This window comes from Pogoniulus pusillus, chromosome 2 (assembly GCF_015220805.1).
Source record: "Pogoniulus pusillus isolate bPogPus1 chromosome 2, bPogPus1.pri, whole genome shotgun sequence".
Taxonomy (NCBI): Eukaryota; Metazoa; Chordata; class Aves; order Piciformes; family Lybiidae; genus Pogoniulus; species Pogoniulus pusillus.
The window spans coordinates 44,020,803-44,044,063 of record NC_087265.1 but is presented as its reverse complement, the minus strand read 5'-3'; the positions used below and the strand labels follow the sequence as shown (position 1 = coordinate 44,044,063).

General features: G+C 40.4%; 1 protein-coding gene across 1 annotated transcript in view; it reads right to left on the bottom strand.

Moving 5' to 3' along the window:
- Positions 1-23,261, bottom strand: part of LRP2 (LDL receptor related protein 2) — a 140,800-nt gene that overhangs the window by 5,711 nt on the left and 111,828 nt on the right. The window contains exons 63-76 of the mRNA XM_064166097.1: positions 22,689-22,811; positions 21,231-21,359; positions 19,953-20,084; positions 18,472-18,603; positions 15,855-15,998; positions 14,669-14,834; positions 11,331-11,459; positions 10,398-10,618; positions 9,776-9,955; positions 8,995-9,114; positions 6,387-6,477; positions 5,269-5,336; positions 4,990-5,110; positions 1,625-1,754 (exon numbers count right to left, since the gene is read on the bottom strand). Of these exons, the coding sequence (XP_064022167.1) occupies positions 1,625-1,754; positions 4,990-5,110; positions 5,269-5,336; positions 6,387-6,477; positions 8,995-9,114; positions 9,776-9,955; positions 10,398-10,618; positions 11,331-11,459; positions 14,669-14,834; positions 15,855-15,998; positions 18,472-18,603; positions 19,953-20,084; positions 21,231-21,359; positions 22,689-22,811 (1,886 nt within the window). The remainder of the gene's footprint in view (positions 1-1,624; positions 1,755-4,989; positions 5,111-5,268; positions 5,337-6,386; positions 6,478-8,994; positions 9,115-9,775; positions 9,956-10,397; positions 10,619-11,330; positions 11,460-14,668; positions 14,835-15,854; positions 15,999-18,471; positions 18,604-19,952; positions 20,085-21,230; positions 21,360-22,688; positions 22,812-23,261) is intronic.

The following is a 23,261-nucleotide window of genomic DNA, read 5'->3' as shown; positions in this document are numbered from 1 at the left end:
ATACATGTTTATAAACATCCAAGGGCTGGTCAGGAGTGGGAGGACAGGCTCTGCTCACCTGCTCCCTGTGATAGGACACAAGGAGCAATGGGTATAAGTTGCAGCAAAAGAGGTTTTTGCCTCATCACAAGGGGGAACTTCTTTCCTGTAAGGGTCCCAGAGCACTGGAACAGGCTCCCCAGAGAAGTTGTGGGGTCTCCCTCTATGGAGACTTTCAAGGCCTGTCTGGATGTGTTCCTCTGTGATCTGTGTTAGACAGTACTGTCCTGCTCTTGCAGGGGGGTTGGACTCAATGACTTCCTTGGGTCCCTTCCAACCCCTAACATCCTGTGATCCTGTGAACATAACAGCCTGCATTTGAAAACCACACATAGAATCATAGAATGGTTTAGATTGGAAGGGACCTCAAAGATCATCCAGCTCCAATCCACAGCCATAGGCAGGGACACCTCCCACTAGAACAGGTCGCTCAAGGCCTCATCCAACCTGGCCTTGAACACCTCCAGGGAGGGAGCAGCCACAACCTCCCTGAGCAACCTGTGCCAGTGTCTCACCACCCTCACTGTAAAGAACTCCCTAACATCTTGTGCTGATCTGAGGCTAACTTTTACAGAGATAAATTAAATCCTTGGCTGTGAGAAGAAAGAAAAAAAACCCAACAGTTATCAATGTCCCTCAGTTTTCTGCTAAGAGATGCAACTAGTCAAAATAGAGGTAATACAGCCACTCCTCACACACTTCTTAGCTGCCTCGTCTGGCTGTGCCTTCCTTCTGGTGGTCTGGTCTCTCTGGCTGACTCTGACTTTAACTCCCTAATCCACCTAACCCCTTTTTCATCCAACCTCCTTGTTGTCTCTTTTTGACCTCTCACCGCAGATCTCCAGATTTATCACGTGAGATATACGTGGGCTGATCTGGTTATTTCTGAAGGGAGGGAAAGAGGGAGGGGGGAGGGGGGCTGGATCAGGAGCCCTTCTGGGGACTTGGATTGTTTCTGGGAGATGTACTGTGTTTCTGTGTTACTTTTAATTTGTGTATAACTGTATATGTTTGTGTATATATGCCTGTATGTTGTGCTAAGCTGTAAATAGAGCTTCATTCTTAATTTTCATCTTGGCTGAGTCTATTCTGGGTGATTTCATAAGTGTGGGGGGGTGGGCAATACCCAAACTGTCACACATCTAGTTTAAATCTCTTCTCTTCCAGTTTAAACCCATTACCCCTCATCCTGTCATTACAAGACCTTGTAAATAGTCCCTCCCCAGCCTTCCTGTAGGCCACCTTCTTGTTCTATGTAACAAAAAGGCCTTCAGAAAATTGATTTGCCTATTCATTCCCTGTATATTCTATTAATATGCTGGAACAGGAAAGCAAGTAATCAATTTAATTTCTACTAAAGAAATCTTGAGAGAAGTGACATTATTTTGAAGAACAGCCTACACTTGCCCTTGCCTTCAATTCACAAAAATCCATGCCAGGAAATTATCAAGTAACCTTCTCTTCTTTTTCTAAAACACATTCATCACTTCACTGTCTTTTTTGTTTGTTTGTTGTTTTTTTTCAAATAAAAGTCTTCCTTTTAGCTAAAAGAGAACAGAATTTTTGTTTCAGAACTAAGCCTTACCATTTGCATTGCTCTGTCTATAGCAGAGTCCCCTCCAAAGCCGGAGACTCCTATGTCCATACTCACATCTGCCCCAGATCGGAAAGTTACTCCATTGCCATTTTCAGTAGATTTTACAAGACTGCTTAAACTACCAAAACAAACAAATAAACAAAACAAGGGATTACACAGAGACAGAACTTACAGTGCAGACTGTTCTACTTGTTCCTTTAAGTATAGTTATCACTTTGACATTTTCCTGGCTATGAGCAAAAATAATCTCTCTGCACTAGCTCAACAGGTTTTGTAGCCTAAGGTAGCCCATTCAGAACAATCTCAACAAACCTTTCTGTCTGCATATAAGAGACATCAAACAAACTCAGTGAATTAACTATTCCCCCAAATTTGCCTACATTCCAACTACCTTCCTTCAGTGTTGATTTACAGACAAATGCATAAAGCCACTTATTTGTTCACATCCATCGACACCAATTTTGTTAGTATTGCAGCTGAAGTGGCAGACAAATTCGTGGGCATAATTCCAACATCTCTACTGTGTCCAGAGAAGGGCAACGAGGCTGGTGAGAGGCCTCGAGCACAAGCCCTACGAGGAGAGGCTGAGGGAGCTGGGATTGGTTAGCCTGGAGAAGAGGAGGCTCAGGGGTGACCTTATTGCTGTCTACAACTACCTGAGGGGTGGTTGTGGCCAGGAGGAGGTTGCTCTCTTCTCTCAGGTGGCCAGCACCAGAACAAGAGGACACAGCCTCAAGCTGCATCAGGGGAGATTTAGGCTCGAGGTGAGGAGAAAGTTCTTCACTGAGAGAGTCATTGGACACTGGAATGGGCTGCCCGGGGAGGTGGTGGAGTCGCCGTCCCTGGGGCTGTTCAAGGCAAGGTTGGATGTGGCACTTGGTGCCATGGTCTAGCCTTGAGCTGTGTGGTAAAGGGTTGGACTTGATGATCTGTGAGGTCTCTTCCAACCCTGATGATACTGTGAGACTAAAGATGTTTCTGCATGAAAATCATAAAAATGTGTACAGGCTACTGCTTTCATAGAAGAAAACTTTCAGTCTGCATATAGATTTCCAGTAACCACAAGTGTACATTAGAGTTGCATGAGGACTATTGGAAATGGCCCAAAAGAACAGTCAAGCTCAAATTAACAGGAGCAGGAAAAGGCTACTATTGAAATGAGATTTTTGGCAGAAGTTGTCCATTCCTGCAAGAAGCCACAGAAGAGTTCATGGTCTCGCAGCATTTATAACATCTGAAGAATAAGAAGAACCAGAGCAACAGGTTCTGATAGAGGGAGGTTCTCCTCCCTCTATGCTGCTTCAGTGAGGCCACAGCTGGAGGACTGGGGCCAGTTCTGGTCTTCTCAGTTTAAGAGAGACAGGGAACTGTTGGAGAGAGTACAGGGGAGGCTACAAAGCTGCTGAGCAGCCTGGAGCAGCTCTGTGAGGAGCAAAGGCTGAGAGCCCTGGGGCTGACAGCCTGCAGAAGAGCAGCCCCAGAGGGGAGCTGAGCAATGCTCAGCAAGAGATAAAGGAGCTGTGGGGGGCAAGCAGCTGGGGCCAGGCTCTGCTCAGCGGTGCTCAAGGACAGCACAAGGGGCAATGGGTACAGACTGGAACCCAGGAGGTTGCATCTGAACAGGAGGGCAAAGTTGTTTGGGGTGAGAGTCTGAATCAGACTGCCCAGAGCAGTTGTGGAGTCTCCTTGTGTGGAGAGCTTCCAAGCCCAGCTGGGCACTGTGCTACTGGGCAAGCTGCTGTGGGTGCCCTGCTTTAGGAGGGAGTTGTCCTGGATGATCTCCAGAGGTCCCTTCCGACCCTCACCATGCTGAGACTCTGGAATCCTGTAAATATTCTTTAGTTTATCCCTTCTGTGCTGACCTCCATGCCTGTCCACTTGTTCAAATTAATTAATAGTAGCCAAATACAAGTTCTTCCACACAGCACTCTGAGCATGCAACTCCCCCAAAACGTGCAACTACAAATTCACTTTGTCAATGTGAAGGAAGACAGAATCATTCAAATAATCTTTCCCTTTTTGTGTCCTCATTGGAGACAGGTCATGCTTAAACTCTTGCCCACAGTTAGGGCATTGTGTGCACAATTTCCCAGTTTACTCCACAGGCATCAGCTGATGCAGGTTTTAAGAAAAACCATATTTATTAGCTATGATTGCTGTACATGGAAAAGTGCAAAGTGCAACAGCTGAGCTATAGCTTGAGTTAACTCTGCAGTAAAGTTGTGAGTTAACAGTTTAAAGAGGGATTGAGAAGTGGCAGCACTAAAACATCCATGGCAGAAATGAAAACTGAATCAAGCCTCAGACAAACACCTGACATCTCCATTTCACATGGCCTCATGACTGTAATGTTTGGCAATGCTCCTCATGTAAGTCTGAGTCAGTACATTAAAATTTATGCTTGCTCACTATCTGTGAATGCAGAAGATTTCCATTCAAGAAACAGGGAGTTTCTATAAGCAACTTGGAGGTTTCTTACAAACTCTGTCTTGCAGAATTCATCGGCACAAAAATTATGCCCCAAGTTAATTACAGAAAGTCATAAATAAATGCAATTAGTTCAGTGTAGTCCTCCAGTGAGAAAGCAGATATTGATTGCAAAGATTTAATTACACTGATTTAAGAGCTACTGCTGGAAAACTAGTGGAAAGACTGTGAAGATGCAAATTTATGCCTTTAAAAATACATAACTGGCTTAAAGCTAAAAAAAAAAATCAAAACATCAGATTCTGACATTTTTCCTTCACAATCATGGTAATTATTTTCCCCACATCTTCCTTTGATTTACACATCAAATGCTTTCAATGGTATTTCACAAAGCTGGTCTTCACTGGACCATATAACTGTCAGGAAAGCAGGAACTCAGAAAAAGCCCAGATTTCTCAGGCACTAGAAACAGGAGTTCACTACATGTGCCCTGTGTTACTACTTTTAAACAGATGACTCCACTGTTGCAGATAAACCCAGCCTTTCAAAGTTAAAAAGACCTCTTTGCTAGAATTATTTGACCAAGTTTAACAGACAAATTAAAATATAACTAATTATGATGTTTTGTGTCTTTTTGAACTGAATACCCAGTTCCAAATCTGATAAACAGTCTTCTATATTGCTTATTACTTAAAAGCTAGTTCACAATGTAGAAGAGTTTCAAAATTGTCCTTTGTTATAAAATAATGATCAGCTATGATACTGCTTGGAATCAAAAATCCACTGACACGGAGGGAACATGGATTTCCTAAATGCCAACAGAATAGGTACATGGCAAATGAACTGCATGTTTCAGAAATACTTAGGAACAAACATGTATTTTCAGTGCACAGACATTCCAGCTATAAAAAGCCTTCAAAACATACCTTGGTAGTTTGGGAAGCGCTGGTAAAAGGGAGCCTGTTCGTCTGTAGTTAAAAAAGCCTCCAACCGCTAACACTCCAATTATTATGATTAGTATGACTGTCAGCAACACTGCTACTGCTGCTATCAAAGACAGAATAACAAGCAAACGTTCAAGCAAGCACAGTTCAGTGTCATAAAGAGCACAGAGAATTATAAGCTTGGCCTGAACAGGTATCATAGTGAGGTGTTATACATTCTTGACCTCAAAATATCAAGTGCAATATATACTCAAAACTTACTTGTTCCAGGAGGCACTCCCTTTGACAATCCTATTTCACAATAATTCCCAGTGTAGCCATAAGAACACCTGCAAAGGTAAGAAGGACAGCTGACCAAATGGCTTTTTTAAAGACTAGGATCTCAGCTTTATTATTATGTCTTGTACTGTTTATTGACATGCCATTAATTTTAACCCCCCAGTCAGTAATTATATATTTCACTGACTGTAAGTATAGTAATCCTGATATCTTCCTAGAATTAAAAGCCAAAATAAAAAGTGATGAGTCAGAAAACTTGTCAATGAAGTCAACAGATTGCTTTTCAGCAGAGCATCAGTGGCACCTACTGGCTGTTCTAAGCTATAGTTACCGAGCATTACTTCATTGTTACAATGCTTTAGTACAGCTTTTTACTAGAATCTTCAGGCATTTGTCTTTTTGATTAGGTTATTGGCTTGTTTTTCGTTTTGGTGGTTTTGTTTTTGTGTTTGGATTTTTGGTTTTGTGTTGTTTTTTTTTTCTTATTTTGTTGTGGTTTGCTCATTGTTTTTTTTAGTTGGCTGGTTTTGGGTGGGTTTTGTTTGGTTTTCCCCAAACAGAAACATTTACACTGCTTATGTGCTGATATTTTTATGCATACATGTGGTTCCTGGTTTTGTTACAAACATACTACTGTGTATGTCTATATATTATGCTGTCTACAACTACCTGAAGGGAGGCTGTAGCCAGGTGGGGGTTGCTCTCATTCTGCCAGGCAACCATTAATAGAACAAGGAGACACAGTCTCAAGTTGTGCCAGGGGAGGTCTAGGCTGAATGTTAGAAGGAAGTTCTTGCCAGAGAGAGTGATTGCCATTGGAATGGGCTGCCCAGGGAGGTGGTGGAGTTGCTATCCCTGGAGGTGTTCAAGAAAAGACTGGATGGCTGGATGGGAAACTTGGTGCCATGGTCTAGTTGATTGGCTAGGGCTGGGTGCTAGGTTGGACTGGATGATCTTGGAGGTCTCTTCCAACCTGGTTGATTCTATGATTCTGTGTGTGACATCTTCTGAAGCATTTCCAACTTATTGCAAAGAGTTTGTTTGTGAGACTAAATCAGCACACTCTGACCTAGGACTGCCCTAAAATCATACTGACTTACTTGCATTTTGGAAGACCACTTTCATCTATATAGCATGTTCCTCCATACATGCACCTGCATGCTGGTGGCATTGTGGGAGGGGATTCAATAGCTGCAAAATTCAAAAGCCACATATGTGTTATCAAGACATCTTCAAGAAAAGAAATAAAATCATTTAGCATTTTACTCATGTCAACAGAAGCCGTGTATGCAAAATCACAAATTACTTTCCAGAAGCTTTGCTTTTAATAGCATGTGCATTTATCACTACTCTTAGATTGATTTTTCTGCCAAATGAGCTTATTTTAATTGAAGTAAAACCAGTTCTTGGAAAATAATTACTTATTCAGTTAAATGAAGCACAGACAACTCAAAATCTGTGTCTGTCCCATTACTTGGTGCAATGCAGCCCAACACCACCACCCTTCAAACCTTTCAATTCAGAAAGCAGCAATACTTTCTCCCCTTTGCCCAGATGCCTCCATCCACCAGCTGAAAGTTACACAGAGGGCCAAACTGACACACTGAAGAAAATCATTGGATGAGCTGGAGGTGGAGAGATTCAAACTGGATGTGAGGAAGAAGTTGTTCAGCATGAGAGTGGTGAGAGCCTGGAATAGGTTTTGCAGAGAGGTGGTTGAGGCCTCATCCCTGGAGGTGTTTAAGGCCAGGCTGGATGAGGCTCTGGCCAGCCTGATCTAGGATAAAGTGTCCCTGTCCATGGCAGGGGGGTTGGAACTAGATGATCCTTGTGGTCCCTTCCAACCCTGACTGATTCTATGATTCTATGAAATGCACATACAGGAGGGATCTCTGTACTCTCAGGTATTCTGACAGTTAAGATGAGAGAGAAACCCAAAGTTTTCAGTTTTCTGCCAGGACAGAGCACAGGCTGACAGCTTGGCAGTAGGTAGTGTAGAAGGCTTTACTTCAACATGCCAGTGTCTCAGCTCAGTGCCAGAAGCACTCAGGTGCCCAAGAGGCAGTACTGCCTGAGCTGGCCCAATTATGGAGCTATAAGGATTCTCTAACAATGAGTCAAATGAAAAGGCAAAACAAAAAGTAACACAAAACAACAACCCACAATGGAAAAAACAGGAAAAAGAAGGGAAAAGTTATTTGTACTAGTCTTCAGTCAGAGCTCAGGATATGCTGCCAGAAAAGTGTAGTTCACATAGGAAAAGCTCTAGGTCTTAGACATGATGGACTCAAACAGTCTGTCTCACACTGTGAAGTTATATCATATTATTTTTGTCATAAAGCTTTTACAAGCCAAAAGCAGAGGAAGTATTTTGTTACAATGTTCCCTACAAGTAAAGCTATATTCAGGTAAATAACATACAAAAAGGGGAAATGCAGAGGTTTTACAGGCTATGTTTCTTGGTAACTGCAGTGTGAGGAAAAGGACCAGATAAACCAAGTGTATTTACAAAAGCTGTGTTTCAGCAGTATGTCAAATTGTGACAGTTAGAGTACACTGGTTAAAACAAGTGCTCAAAGCCAAGAACTTAAAATTAAGACAGTGCTGTGTATCTTACTTGCTGTTTTGTTTTCCTCAAAATAAGATCACTCAGTTTTCTGAATGGCAGAATATTTTATGTAACTCAGTTTCAGCAATGAATAACAAATGCAGTGTCCTCAGAGCAATTGATAGCAAAGAGCAAATGCGATCAACAGTGTTACTGATCCCAAATTAAACAGGTATTGCACACTCTCTTCACTATTTTATCATACCACTAGCTCCTCTTTCTGCAGCTCACATCACGTGGCAATAAGAAAGAGCACTAAGAATTGCTAATAAAATGTAATTTAGAAGGAAGGCAGTTTAAAACCTCATGATATTGTCTCTTCTAATGCAAAAAGAAGAGAATTCAGATATTAACAATAGAAAAGATGCCAGACATAATGTTATAGAGCATAATATATTAGAGATACACTGCAAGGACAAGCACAAGGACATCTGGTTACCATCAGGCTAAGAATGCAGACTGTCTGCCAGAGAAAGAGAAATCCTGCAGTGGTATGCTCCTTCTTTTCAGGAAAGGCTGAGTGATTGTATTTCAGTGGTGTTCCTGGAAGTACTGTAAGGACTCCATTGCAATGCACCAACCAAGCTCTGATTTACTGAATTCTAGTGCTTAAAAAGCTTTCCAGCATAGGATAATTATCTATAAGTTATCTCTGTTCACACTGAGTTCTGTAATTGTTGGGGTTAGTTTCTATTGTGTTCTATTATACTGATCAAGCAGTACTTTGCACAAAATTGTAAACTGAGTTGTAGGCCATAATTTGTCAGAAAATCTCTAGTTCTGAAATCAATGCATGTGAGAACATTTGAAAATATTTTTTTTTGGCATTTTCAATACAAAAGTCAAAAACTGTGACCAGTTTTGGAGCTAGATCTGGACTGCAGTGCTATATCTATATCCATTTTATAAATGACATGCAAAAAGATTAAATTAAATGCACAGGGTGACCACAAACCAGTGATGCCCAAAATGCCCTGACTTACCAACATCTATGATATCACTTAAATCATGCTTCCCTATTTCTTATTCTGTAATGCATTTGCATTCATTCCCAAAGAAGTTTCCTTTGCTTTAATTTCCAGTTTGATAAATTGTCCTACCTGCATCACACTCTGTGCTGCTGCCTTCTATGAATCGAGTCCCTTGAGGACAAGTGCAGGTGTAGCCTCCTGGTCTCAACAAGCACAGGTGGCTGCAGACATCTTTACAGGGATTAGGCACTGAAATAAAAGCGACAAAGGCAGTTGAAGAAGCAATGCAGCAAATTCCTGAGATAAGGCAGGGCAATTCCATAGTCAGTATTGTATACCACCAAATACCTTAACAAGCCTAGATGCAGTTTTTAGAACAACAGATGTTGAAATAACACAATTATATCAAAACCTCCACTCTGCCTTTCCTCACGTTATTAAGGGGGGCTAGCATAGTGCCAACCTCTCCAAGGAACACAGAGCTTTCTGATTCTGAAAGGTAAAACACCTTTACAGAGGAGTATAGTGGATGTTCCTCTGGACATCTTCCCTCAGGTGAAACATGGCCCCTGGAGGTAGTTTTAAATGGCCAGCACTTTTTCTATTACCAGGATACAGTCGTATTGTGAATGTCTGCTCCATTACAAATCCATAAGGAGGAAAAGAAGATAAAGGACTGAGTCATTACTTAGAACAAAGAGACTCTAAAGAACTGTGTGAGGCATTCCACTGTTGATTTCCCTTTGTGTGTGGAAAAAAAAAAGCACTTGCCAGATTCTATTTCATCTTTAGGTTTTCAGAAATTATTGCCATCATATACTGATTGTCAGATTGCTGAGCTCTTTGAAGACATCGATACCAACTTCAATCTCATAGTAAAGAATGGCTCACCAGGATGCTGATTACTTACCTGACTGATTGTATCTGTGCTGGTGATAGATGCGCACTTGAGTAAGCCACGGATTCACGGTCAGCACTTTCACTTTTTCTCCAGTTCCAAATTTATCTTCCTTCCAGACTTCTCCTCGTTCTTTAGCTACCCAATATAAGTGGCCTTCAAAGACATCAAGGCTGTATGGACTGCCTACTTCTCAAAGGAACCATACAATAGACTGTCAGCATGTAGCTCTGCCAGAAATGATAAAATTGCTGTTCTTTAGGCTAAATATATCATCTAACCATTGCATTTCAAGACCTTTGCAGATATACATATACATACCACATCCTCACATACCTGACCACTTCATGTCATTGTACCTACAGACCACTTCATAGCACACATAAAAAAGAAAGAATCCCATTTTCCACATTGCTTCCCATTTAGGTCATATAAATTAATCTCAGGGAATCAAGTTACCAGGCATCCTGAGCTCTGATCGTGAAGTGCTATTTATCTCAGTATAAAGGATGAGAACACACTACCAAGACTTCCTCTGTGAAAAACTCCCAAAGCCAGACCCACTTGTGAAGTGCAAGGGCTTGTTAGCATACATCTTGGTTACTATTATATCAATTGCACAAAAAAATCTTACCTCCATGCAATATTACAGTTCTGTCTGTCCCATCAGGTCTCATGGATTCAATAGTATTTTCTTTAGAATCACTCCAATAGATCCTATCATTGTTCAAATAATCAATAGAAAGACCTGTTGGCCAGCCAAGATCTTCAGAGACCAGAGTTTTTCTTTGTTGTCCATCCATCCAGGCACATTCAATCTTTGGCTGCCTTCCCCAGTCAGTCCAATACATGAGCCTGAAGGGACAGAACCAGGATTTAATATGGCTGCAAAACTGATCACCATGGAGAATTGGACCTTTAGAGTTTCTTGAACAAAGCTGTTCAGCAACCTGTGCTATGCAGATGCAATTAGGAAAGTCACAGAGTAGATGAAACAAATTTGTTTCAAGTGCAGAAGATAAATATGAAAGGAAGAATGTTTATTTTGTGTCCTGATCTGTAGAGATAATGGTTTTAATGGCAGTTTCTCATTCTCTGTGGAAGAAAAGTTACTGTGAACCCTGAACATCCATTAGTCATGATACAGCTTCAGAGCTCAGAGAAGCACATATCTGGTGATCCATCATATAGTACAAGATGTAACAAGCTCTGCCATTCAATGCACTAGTGGATTTATATCACTTTCCACCTGTGGAGGAGGCTATAACTGTATTGCCTGGAGCTAGCAGAGAGACAGTCTCATCTATTTCTCTATTTCAGTAGTAACAGAAATTCTGTGGACACACAGTACTGTAGAAAGGGGATTTTTATTTGACTTATTCAATGTTAACACTAACACCAGCACCCATAGGAAATATAACCCTAAAATAGTTTCCTAACATTAGTAAAGGAAAACTCTAGAAAGCATCCTCTGAGTCTTACCTGTAAGGTTTACTATTGTGAGGTTTTGGGTTTTTTTGGTATTGAATAGCACTGAAAGTAATTCAAGAAGTCCTGTAGTACTTACCCCTGTTTTGGATTGACAGCAATAGCTGCTGGTTGATCCAGCAGAGAAAAGATAAGCCATTTTCTGTACCGTCCATCTAATTTTGCCACCTCTATGCGATTAGTCCCTGAATCAGTCCAGTAAAGATGTCTGAATTACATACAAGACAAAACATTACAAAAGTAAATTGTTTATTCTTGAAAGAAGAATGTTATAAAATATCTATTTTTTTAAGAAGAAAAGCTATATCAAACCCAGATGAAATTAATACAGTGACACTCTAGTGATTACATCTGAACTTTTTCAGTCTGGAAAATACAGACCCTAAATATAGGTGAGTTTAGTAAATGTCATCTATCAGTTCACCAGTTTCTCCTCTGACAAAGTTTCTGCAGCTGCCTCTGTTGTCAATCTTCATTAAAGGGCTACTGGGAATTTTCATTGTTACTTCTAAGCACCAGAGGTGGCTCCTGGGTATCTTTAAAAATTGTTTTCCAGAAGATGACAAAATTCATGCTCTGAAGACATGAATTTGTTAGCCCACAGCTCCTTTCTAGACTTCTGCCCAGGGAGATGGTGGAGGCATCATCCCTGGAGGTCTTCAGGAAAAGACTGGATGAGGCACTTAGTGCCATGGTCTAATTGACTATGGTCTAGTTGACATGGTTGGGGGATAGGTTGGACTGGATGATCATGAAGGTCTCTTCCAGCCTGGTTGATTCTGTGATTCTACGATGGATGTTAATGAGTACATGTTCTCATGTCAAACACAAATGCTATTAGTCTTAGGAACAGTGTTGATCATCATCAGGGTAGAGAGGCTCTACAGAGCGACTTGGATAGATTGGATCAATTCCCCTGTCCTCACAGCAGTGGTGCTCCAGCCCTTGGATCACCTTTGTGGCCCTCTGGATGTTTGCCAGCTGGCCAGACTAGAAAGGCAGCACCCATGTGCAGGAGAGGGAGATCTTTGAACTGAGGTGAACTCAACGACACTGCAGTTAGGTAAGCAAGTGACCTAATACAGTGTGATGAGGCCAGTGCTGCTTACTGGCTGCACAGACTTATTCAAGTATCTGGTTGACAGAAGCAATTTAAAAGCCTTTAAGATGCATATTAGTGCACACATGCACGGTTTTGTACCTGTTTGGTGAGCAATCCCATTAGGTGGCCAAGCCTGGATTGAAGGCTCACAGGATGTCAGGGGTTGGAAGGGACACAAAGTGATCATTGAGTCCAAGTTCCTTGCCAGAGCAGGACCACACAATCTAGCTCAGGTCACACAGGAACACATCCAGACAGGCCTTGAAAGTGTCCATAGAAGGAGACTCCACAACATCTCTAGGGAGCCTGTTCCAGTGCTCTGTGACGCTTACAATAAAGAAGTTCCCCCTTGTGTTGAGGTGGAACCTCCTGTGTTGCAGTTTACATGTTAAAGGCATGAGCTTCGAGAAGGCCAAATGCCAGGTCCTGCACTTGGGCCACAACCCCAAGCAATGCTACAGGCTTGGAGAATCATAGAATGGTCCAGGCAGGAAGGGACCTCCAGAAGTCATCTAGTCTGGCCCCCAAGTGTGGCTGGAAAGCTGTCTAGCAGAAAGGGACCTGGGGGTTGTAATAGACAAACAACTCAGGCATGGAATGGGCTGCCCAGGGAGATGGTTGAGTCAACGCTCCTAGATGTGTTTCAAATTCATTTGGATGTGGTGCTTCGGGATATGATTTAGGGTGAACCTTACAGAGTAGGATTATTGTCTGGACTTGGTCTTGTCCAACTGGAATGGTTCTGTGATTCTGTGAACAGCACACCCAGTCTCATCTTCCTTAAAATTTTCTTACACTTATTACCACAGCTCTTCTATCTTTTTGACCTTTACTAAACATAGTAATTATTGTGCAGTCACTAATCACACAGTGTCTTCTGATGAAACAACTTATCTTACAATTGCCTTGGGAATGTGAGAAAACACTGTAGCTCTGGTTTTGCTGATAGGTTGGAAGAATGTCTCAAACTATGTGTATAAGTTTTTATATACTGTGCAGACACTTAAATATGTTGTTTTAACATTGTTTGAATTGTTGAAGGTGCTAGCTTCACCAGGATGCTGGTGATAAACCTTTGTTCTCATAGAATCATAGAATCAACCAGGTTGGAAGAGACCTTCAAGATCATCCAGTCCAACCTAGCACCCAGCCCTGTCCAGTCAACCAGACCATGGCACTAAGTGCCTCATCCAGGCTTTGCTTCAACACCTCCAGGGACAGTGACTCCACCACCTCCCTGGGCAGCCCATTCCAATGGCACATCACTCTCTCTATGAAGAACTTCCTCCTAATATCCAGCCTACACAAGTTGAGACTGTGTCTCCTTGTTCTATTGCTGGTTGCCTGGCAGAAGAGACTGACACCACCTGGCTATAACATCCCTTCAGTTAGTTGTAGACAGCAATAAGGTCAGCCCTGAGCCACCTCTTCTCCAGGCTGTGCACCTTCAGCTCCCTCAGCCTCTCCTCACAGGGCTGTGTTCCAGGCCCCTCACCAACTTCGTTGCCCTTCTCTGGACACGTTCCAGTATCTTAACCTCTCTCTTGAGATCATACAGATTTATATTCATGATTATATAGATTTGACAACAGGAAATTCAGACACTCTAACAGTTACACTGCATGTAAAAAATTACACCATCGAAATCAAACTCCCAAAAGTCAAACCCAACCTTCTCCTAGTTCTCCTCCAGGGGAGGGAAAATAACCAGTGATGTCATGATTTCTAGGATTAAGTTAAACAAATAGCCACAGCCAAAGAGAAGGAGAAAAAACTCTGACACACAATCACCAAAAAAGTCTGAGACACAATGATAAAGATGTAACCATTCACTGACAAAATACATATATTAATCAGACTTCAACTGCTTCTGATTTCAGATTAGCTTAAGGGTAGTATGAAAGAAGCAAAGATAAAAGACTAATTTCATTATGGACTGGGGAGGTCTCCTTCAAAGAGCCAAGAAAACTTGTTCCCTGGAGCTTTCCTGAGTCCTTGAAGAATAATCCATCTGACATAAAGGTCAGGGTATTATCTTATCACTTTACTGATGCACAACTGATCTACCAGTCATGAAGCACTGTAGTTTTCCTCAAAGAATACACGATGCAGTCAGCAAAATGTGTTTGACCTATTATGTATTTTGACCTATATTGTCTGGGCAAATAGAGCTTATTACATTTGTCTGAATGATGTTGAGAAAAGATATCTTCAGAGATATTTAATCAGGAAAAAAGCTGAGGGTTTTGCAGTGCCTGATCAGATTCTTGACAAATTCAATGTACAGTATTTTCCTAGCTTTTCAGTGCACTTACCTTCCAACCCAGTCAACAGCTAACCCATCAGGATTAACTACATATTTGAGATTCAAGTCAACTTCCTTTGTAGGATTGTTCCTACTGCTGTCAAATGTGGGCAGATAAGCACGTTTGATGGCTCCAAACTCAGAACCCTGTCCCAGAATGCTGAAATACACAATACCTTCCAAAAAAGTAGACAAAGGTCATTAGTAAGGTATAGTTATCCCACATTTATTGAAAATTCTAATCTTCCTGAGGCTCTTATGTGAAAACGTCTGACCCATTTCTTTATAACATGGAATCATCTGTTCAATTAAGCTATGTTGTATTAGCATGTAAAATTTTAAGCCATTCATCATAAATAAGATGCACATCTAATCTAGGTTATAAAGAAATACAGAACATATTTGTCAAGAATGAAAGGTCTTAACACTGGAGTTTTTGCAGAGAAAGAAATTTAGACTCTAAAGAGCCTAAGGAGCAAGTATGGACCAGGACAGTGGCGCTGCGAAAAAGGCAAAAGCAGGGAAGCTGACAGAGTGGCAAAGAAATAAGCTAATGTAATGATCTGCTGACCACTCTTGCTTAATATAAGGATTAGTTCTTGCAATATTTAAACCAGGTTTGGGGACTGGCAGAATCTGAAGAAAAGAAGAAAGGAAAGGGAAAGGGAAAGGGAAAGGGAAAGGGAAAGGGAAAGGGAAAGGGAAAGGGAAAGGGAAAGGGAAAGGGAAAGGGAAAGGGAAAGGGAAAGGGAAAGGGAAAGGGAAAGGGAAAGGGAAAGGGAAAGGGAAAGGGAAAGGGAAAGGGAAAGGGAAAGGGAAAAGAAAAGAAAAGAAAAGAAAAGAAAAGAAAAGAAAAGAAAAGAAAAGAAAAGAAAAGAAAAGAAAAGAAAAGAAAAGAAAAGAAAAAGAGCAGGGCTCATTTATAGCAATCTATTACTGCATAATCCTAAAGAGCCACAATTCAACATCTGAACTTAAGTGAAAACAAAAGGAAAACAAAAAAAAAAATCTAGCTAAACTAAACTAAAGCATTAAAAGGAACCACACTGATGCTGAAGTATGAGTAGAGGGGAGGGACACATTCAACCAAGACATGGACATTTAATGTGTTTTGATTTCCAGCATAAATTAAATACCTCTGCTGCAGAAATCAATCTTTTTTAACTCAACCATAAGAATGTTCTACACATACTCACTCAGGCCTATCCCTTCAGGGTCCCAATCATAATCCAGAGCTTGGATATGCTCCTGGTTATCAATATAGTCAGAGTACTGTTCTGATGAGATATTGTATCTTCGAATCCGCACATTATCTGGCAGCAGTAACAATGGAGGATTACCTGAGAAACGACCACACATTTTATTTGCATGTGTTCCTCACTTTAGAAGAAACAGACAAAAGTAATTTCTAGTCAAAACTAACCTGGGGTTTTCACAAGTTCTGGTTTTGCATAAAGTAGAACGAATACAGAGCCACTTCTAAAGCTACTCAAACGTCTTGGCTTTGCAAAACCCATTAAAAGCTCCAGAAATGCTTCTTGCTGAGTATTATCCTTTTCACTACTCATTTTGTAGCTGAGAATGGAGAATCTCATCTACCAGTGTCTTTTCCAACTAATAATGCTCAATTTCCAAAGAAGTGCTCCTTTGGTCTTAGGTTGGAGGTTGAGCTTGACGAGGTCTTTTCCAGCCAAAACAATTCTATGTTTCTATTCCATATCTCTAAGTCATGTTACACTATGGAAGAATGAGGCAACTGACTATACCCTAAAGAACATACAAAGCAGTGTAGAATCTCAGAATCTCAGACTGGGTTGGGTTGGAAAGGACCTTAAAGAACATTTAGTTCCAAACTCCAAGGTTCTTCAAGGCCTCACCCACCCTGAACACACCTCAAAAACATATATTCTAACAGAGTAACAGACACTGTCCCTCCAGACAGACACTGCTGGAACAGGAACCAGCCAGGCACTGGTAAAGGTCTTCTGTGAGCACCTGAAGGCAGCCCTCAGGTTGCAAACCACTTTGTTTGACATGTTCTTAGAAGACATTCCAAGGGTGGAGAAAGGGAGAGATAATGACTGACAGCATTTCCAAGGTGTATGCTATTACAGGAGAAAGGGGACCTAGTATTCTATATGTGTTCTGAAAACAACTGCTGATCAGGCCTGCAGCAGGCATAGGCAAATGAAGCCTTCATTTATGAGTGCTGTGAGGTTGAACCACAAATACTTGTAGAATTCAGAGCATATGCAGAAGCAGAATTTTAGGCACAAGAATTTTCATGTTATCAGCTACACTCATGTTATCTTCTGTCACTTAGCCTTGGAAACTTTGAATGCCTAGATTCTTTCCAAATAAAGCCTATGTTTTCAAAGAAACAGATTTCTGACACAGGCACATCAAGAAGCCACCAGGCAGAAACAACTCAGGTGCAAATGTCCTTTTGTCCTTCCAGTCTTGGGCTCAACAGCTAATGTTTGTTGAATTAGGCCCTTGAACTGGAAACCTGGAGACCTTGTTTCCTTGTTCTCATATTACAAATAATTTTTAGGTTTCAAAACCTGCAGGAACAGTTTTGGCTACAGGCATTTGTGCTAGTTTGAAGCTAGCTGGGATATTTTGGTGGGAAGAATTAGATGATAAGCTGTGAAAAGGAAACAATGGGGATGCCTACTGCACTCATAGGCTTGCTGAGATGTATAAAATCAAGAACATAAATATAGATAACAGAGTTGCTTTCTGGCCCTAGCTGCCTGCACTTTTCTCCCTAAACTACTGTCTAACTAATCCTTCTGCTTTCTAACCCCCCTGGCCGATTCTCCAAACTCACCTTGAACATAAGGCAAAGTCTTGGATAAGGTAGAGGGGTGGAAAGGAGGTAAAAGGGTGGTTGGGAGCCTCTCCTGGGGATTCTGGTTTCTGGGAGGGCTGTGTTTCTGTATTATCTTTTAACTTGTATGTTTATGTCTATAGCTGTATAGATTGCAAATATCTGCTTGTATATTGTGCTAAGCTGTAAATATAAAGCTTTATTCTAATTTCCAGCTCAGCTGAGTCTAGTCTGGGTGATTTCATAGGAGTAGGGGGGCAGGTAACACCCAAACCGTCACAGCATTCGGTTCTGAAGACTTTACTGTTTGACTAGGACACCACATTTTGCTCATGTGTCTCTTCAAGCTGTAAAGACAATACTATTTCTGTCTCTCATGTAATACATCTGCATTGTCACTTTTTAGTGTTTTCCTCAGCTCTTCATTTTTACTGTTCTATAACTATAATTTTCCAGATGACCTCTTACTGTCGTAATTAGCCATCAACCACTGTAGTGACTGCACTGAGATATGATTAAAAAAACCCTAGTGATTGACATTAAATATTGGTCAAAGTCCTTCTGTTTGTGTTCATCAGTCCATGAACACTGAATGGCAATGTGTCACTAGAACGCCTTTGATCTGTATCAGTTTAATGTAACTTTCTTCTGATGCATTACTTTATAAAGAAAACCTAAACTTCAGGAATTGCCTTCTGATGACAACTACAAGAGAAACAGGTTTCTGTCTGCAGAAAAATTCAGAAGAAGGAAAGGCAGGCACCCAAAACAAGACATTATTTTAAATGTTTCCAAGTGGAAGCAGAGATGAGCACTTCTATTCTTGAGTATGGAATGGGTGGGATACAGATGCTACATTATAGAGTAGTTTGACTTTCATTATCCCCTTCCAGAAAAAGAGAGTGTGTTACATTAATTAAGTTGCTTTAATCTACTTGCTCTTTACAGGTAGCAAGTAACTTTGATATCAGTTAACATACCATTAGCTGCACACTGTTTCCCTTGTTGATCCCCCACAGACCTGAAGCCATCTGCACAGAAACATTCATAGCTTCCTTTGGAATTCTTGCAGTGCTGAGTGCATGTTCCAAAGATCTCACATTCGTTGATATCTAGACATAAGCAGAGAAAAGATTCCCAGAGCTTGAGCTCTTTCTGCCTTCCTACCATGAAGTGGTAAGTTTGTACCTTCCCCACATACTCTAGAACAATCAGTGACCTAATAACTGATCTTTAGCAGCAGCATCAATTATCTAACAGACCTCCCCAGCATTCATCTACTTTTTGTATCATATCTTAACTAGAGATTGCTAATAACTGCACTGCTCCTGCTTATTGCTTTTCAGAGAGACATTTTTGATCATGTATTTTTATGTTAGATCACCAAGGAAAGAAAAGATGAGGTTCTTGCTTATCTGATTGCTTTTCAGAGAGACATTTTTGATCATGTATTTTTATGTTAGATCACCAAGGAAAGAAAAGATGAGGTTCCTGCTTATCGGATTGCTTGTCTGTGTATAGGGTTAACCCTCCAGGGGGAGTAACCTTGAACCTGACCCTAGGTGGTCTTGACCCCTCCCCAGGGGTGGGTCTGAGCACTACCAGGTGACGGTTAGCCCACTCCCCCTTCCTGTCTAAAGATCCATAAAAGCAGGGGGACTTCCTGTTTCTCTTTCTCTGCACTCCCTGGTTAGCACCATCATCATCCTGTTCCTGGTTCTCTTTGTTTCACCACATGGCCATCACCCATGAGGTGGACAAAGCCATCACCATCAAAAATCTGGCTGTATTTATACATTTTGTATTTGTTTTCTCTTCCCTATACCTTTGTAACTTCCCTACCTCAGATACCTTTTTAAGTTATTGTTAAACTTTTCTTTTTAACTTCCAAATCAAGTGAGATTCCTTTATTTGGGTGTGCTTACCTTTTCTCTCTCTCCATCTAATCCCTTTCTTTTGGGAAAGAAGGGGGAAGAGGGAAAGGCACTCTATAAAATTGTTATTGGTTCTATCAAGTATATTTGAGTCTCTGGAAATGTAAATTAGAACCTAGACAGTCTGCAATGAGGTGCAAAGCCAAAGCCTTCTTGGAATGCTGAAACAAAGATACCTAGCCCTCAGAAAGTGCTCTTATCAAAACGTATTGAAATGGCAACTGTGAAAGTACTGTTATTCATGACCATTGCTTTTGTGTAGACTCCTCACCAAATCTTATCTGCATATAACCAGGGCAATAAATAAATACATTCAGCAAATTTTTGTCCCTCAGATTGCAGAGATATGACAAAACCCACAGACAGTAAAGCAAATCCATGTATCTACAGAAATCTGAAATGTGGATCTGGTTCTTTGCTAAAGGTATAACAAATCTGTTAAAAAAATGGGTAGTCACATTAGAATGATGAAGGGATAGATCCCTGAGCACTCAACAGTGAGAATAAATGTAGAAGATTGAAAATACCATCACAAGAGTTTCGGTTAGTTTCACTGGCCTTGTACCCTGGCCTACAGGAACAGATAAAGCCTCCTTCACTCAGGTTGGTACAGTTATGTTCACAGATATTTTCTGCACAAGTTCGTGCTGTTCCAGGATCTGGAAATTAAAACAGAAACAAAAAAAAACCCCAAAAAAGTAAATTATAGAATTATAACCAATGAAATAAAGGGATAAGGGAGAAAAGGGTGTCATAATTCTGATCATTATTATAATTGAAAATGGTTATCAGGTACATAACATCTGTTTGCTATCATGTATAACACCCCTTTCACATTATTTCTATCTGGAAATTAAAGAGAAGATGAGAGCTTGTTCACGCTGTACCCAAATTATGGTCTTCCAGTATCTGAAGGGGGCCTATAAAAATGTTGGGGAGGGACTTTATAGGCTCTCAGGGAGTGACAGGACTAGAGGGAATGGAGCAAGGCTGGAGGTGGGTAGGTTTAGACTGGACATGAGGAGGAAGTTGTTCAGCATGAGAGTGATGAGAGCCTGGAATGGGTTGCCCAGGGCGATGGTGGAGGCCCCATGGCTGGAGGTGTTTAAGGCCAGGCTGGATGAGGCTCTGGCCAGCCTGATCTAGGGTAGGGTGTCTCTGCCCATGGCAGGGGGTTTGGACCTAGATGATTCTTGTGGTCCCTTCCAACCCTGACTGATTCTATGAAGTGTCTCAGTATGCTACTGATTTTAATGGGACTGGGGCAACCCATACCAGTTCAGAGTCTACCCATGAGTAATTCCATAGGTTGGCATATTGTAATTATGATTGAAACATGTCAATATCCTTGCCTTTATAATGCAGACCATTTAAAAACAGTTCAAAACTGGTTACCCCCTTTTTTATGATGCATAAATCATAAATTTGTAACCCCAAAACAGTCACCCCCTTTTTTATGATGCATGTATGCTCTAAGCCTAAAAAGGACAGTTTAGAGTGTTAATTTCCATACAGTCCTTTAGTTTGGAATATATCTTTAGGATCACTGAGTCCTACCATAACCCTAACACTGACAAGTGCCAATAAACCATGTCCTTATGTGGCACATCTACACATCTTTTCAATACTCCCAAAAAAAAGGAAAACACAAGATATTGTCATGGCTAATTGGATAATTGTAGCATAGGCTAATTAAAAGTCATTAATTCTTAGCATGCTATTCAAGAAGAAAAACTGTTATCAGTTTCAGAAATTTTTACTCCAATAGCATTGTAATTTTATATTCTATTGATATTATTACTTACTGCAGCCCAGTTCATCAAAATGGTCCCCACAGTCATCATAATTGTCACAGACATAATGCAGAGGAATGCAATTTCCATTACTGCACTTGAATTCTTCAGTTGTACAAGGTCTAGGGGTTGGTCGTCTACCTACAGCCAAAAAGAGAAAGACTCCTGTTACAGCTCCAGCTACACAGTACCAACATACAGTCTTATTCCATGTTGTTAATGAGGATACTGATGGAATCTGGTAAAATAATGACTAGATTGACTTTGGAAGGCTTCAGTAAAGCTAAAACTATCTATTGCCTCCTGACTTCCAGTCACATCTCCATGAACTGAAGGCAGATGTTAAATTCTTCTTGTTAATAGCTGACTTCAGTTCTTTTTTAATAGTGCAAATCTATTAACATCCTTTAACAATACAGTTTATACATCTACTGAAGGCTTCACAAGATTATTGTTCTATTAGTAACTTTTAATCACCTTTAAGAATATTGTATAATAAAGCCATCGAATAGTATCATTTACCAAGCAAAACTGATTAAACTCGATAACATAAAAATATATAAATTTAAAAAATATATAAAAAATCAAGACATAATCAATGAGAACCACATATGATATCTGAGAGTACTGCAGGATACTGAAGTATCTACTGCAGGCTTCACAAGATTATTGTTCTATTAGTAAATATTACCTTTAAGAATATTGTATAATGAAGCCATCAAATAGTATAATTTACCAATCAAAACTGATTAAACTTGATAATGTCCAAATATATAAATAAAAAACATATATAAAAATACAAGACATAATCAATGAGAACCACATAAGATATCTGAGGGTACTGCAGGATACTGAGTTATCTACTGCAAGCTTTACAAGATTATTGTACTATTAGTAAATATTATCTTTAAGAATATTGTATAATGAAGCCATCAAATAGTGTCATTTACCAAAACTGATTAAACTTGATAATATAAAAATACATAAATAAAAACATATATAAAAACACAAGACATAATCAATGAGAACCACATAAGATATCTGAGGTTAAAAACCTACTGAATATGAAGAGAGCTTCTGTAGAATGTGGGCCTAAATATCAACACTTGCTATGAGCATAACAGTGTCACAAATTCAGAAGTACCCATTTCTCTTGTTTTTAGAAGTCCTAGTTCTCCATCCCATCCTTATTTTATGATACAGCCAAACTCTTTTCTCCTTCAGTGGAGTTCATAAGAAGTTGACACAATTTTGCTGCTGCTCACTATAAATCATGCTCTGCACTTTTCAGACTGGTTTGCTGACTTTTGCTTACTTGTATGGAGAGCTACAAATACATAGTACCAGTAATCATAGTTCAGAGTACTTCATACTGAGCTATAGTTTTAATAACTTGTGTTTGATTTCAGCATTTCTATAGCCTTTATTAAACATTAAGCACAACACATTGCTGAATTCATGCAAACATACAGTGTTCCTCTTTCTCATCACTTCCATCTCCACAGTCATCCTCTTGGTTGCAGAGCTCGTGACTATATACGCAGCGATTGTTGTCACATCGGAAACGGAATGGGGATTCACAAGCGATATCCACTGAAACCACAGAGATTAAGTTGGTCACTCTTTGATATTTCATGCCACTGACTCATGAATTATCCCAATCACTTTTATCTGGTAACATTTACATCTTTTCTGTACTTTAAAAGGTGTAGAGACATTCAGATGCAAAATAATAATTTCTTCACATTTTGGTGTTTGTATGTTGGGATATGGCACATTTTTTGTCGCACTACATCCCCCTTGGTCAAAGGCATAGAGTATATAAGATATAAACAAATAACAGCAAGTGTGATGGTTTGGGTGTTACCCATCAATCCCCCCCCCCCAGTTAAGAAAAAAAAAAATCAGCCAGACTAGACTCAGCTGAGCTGGAAATTAAGGAATGAAGCTTTATATTTACAGCTTAGCACAATACACAAGCAGGTATTTACAATATATACAAGTTAAAAAGGGAAGATAGAAACACAACAGCCCTCCCAGAAA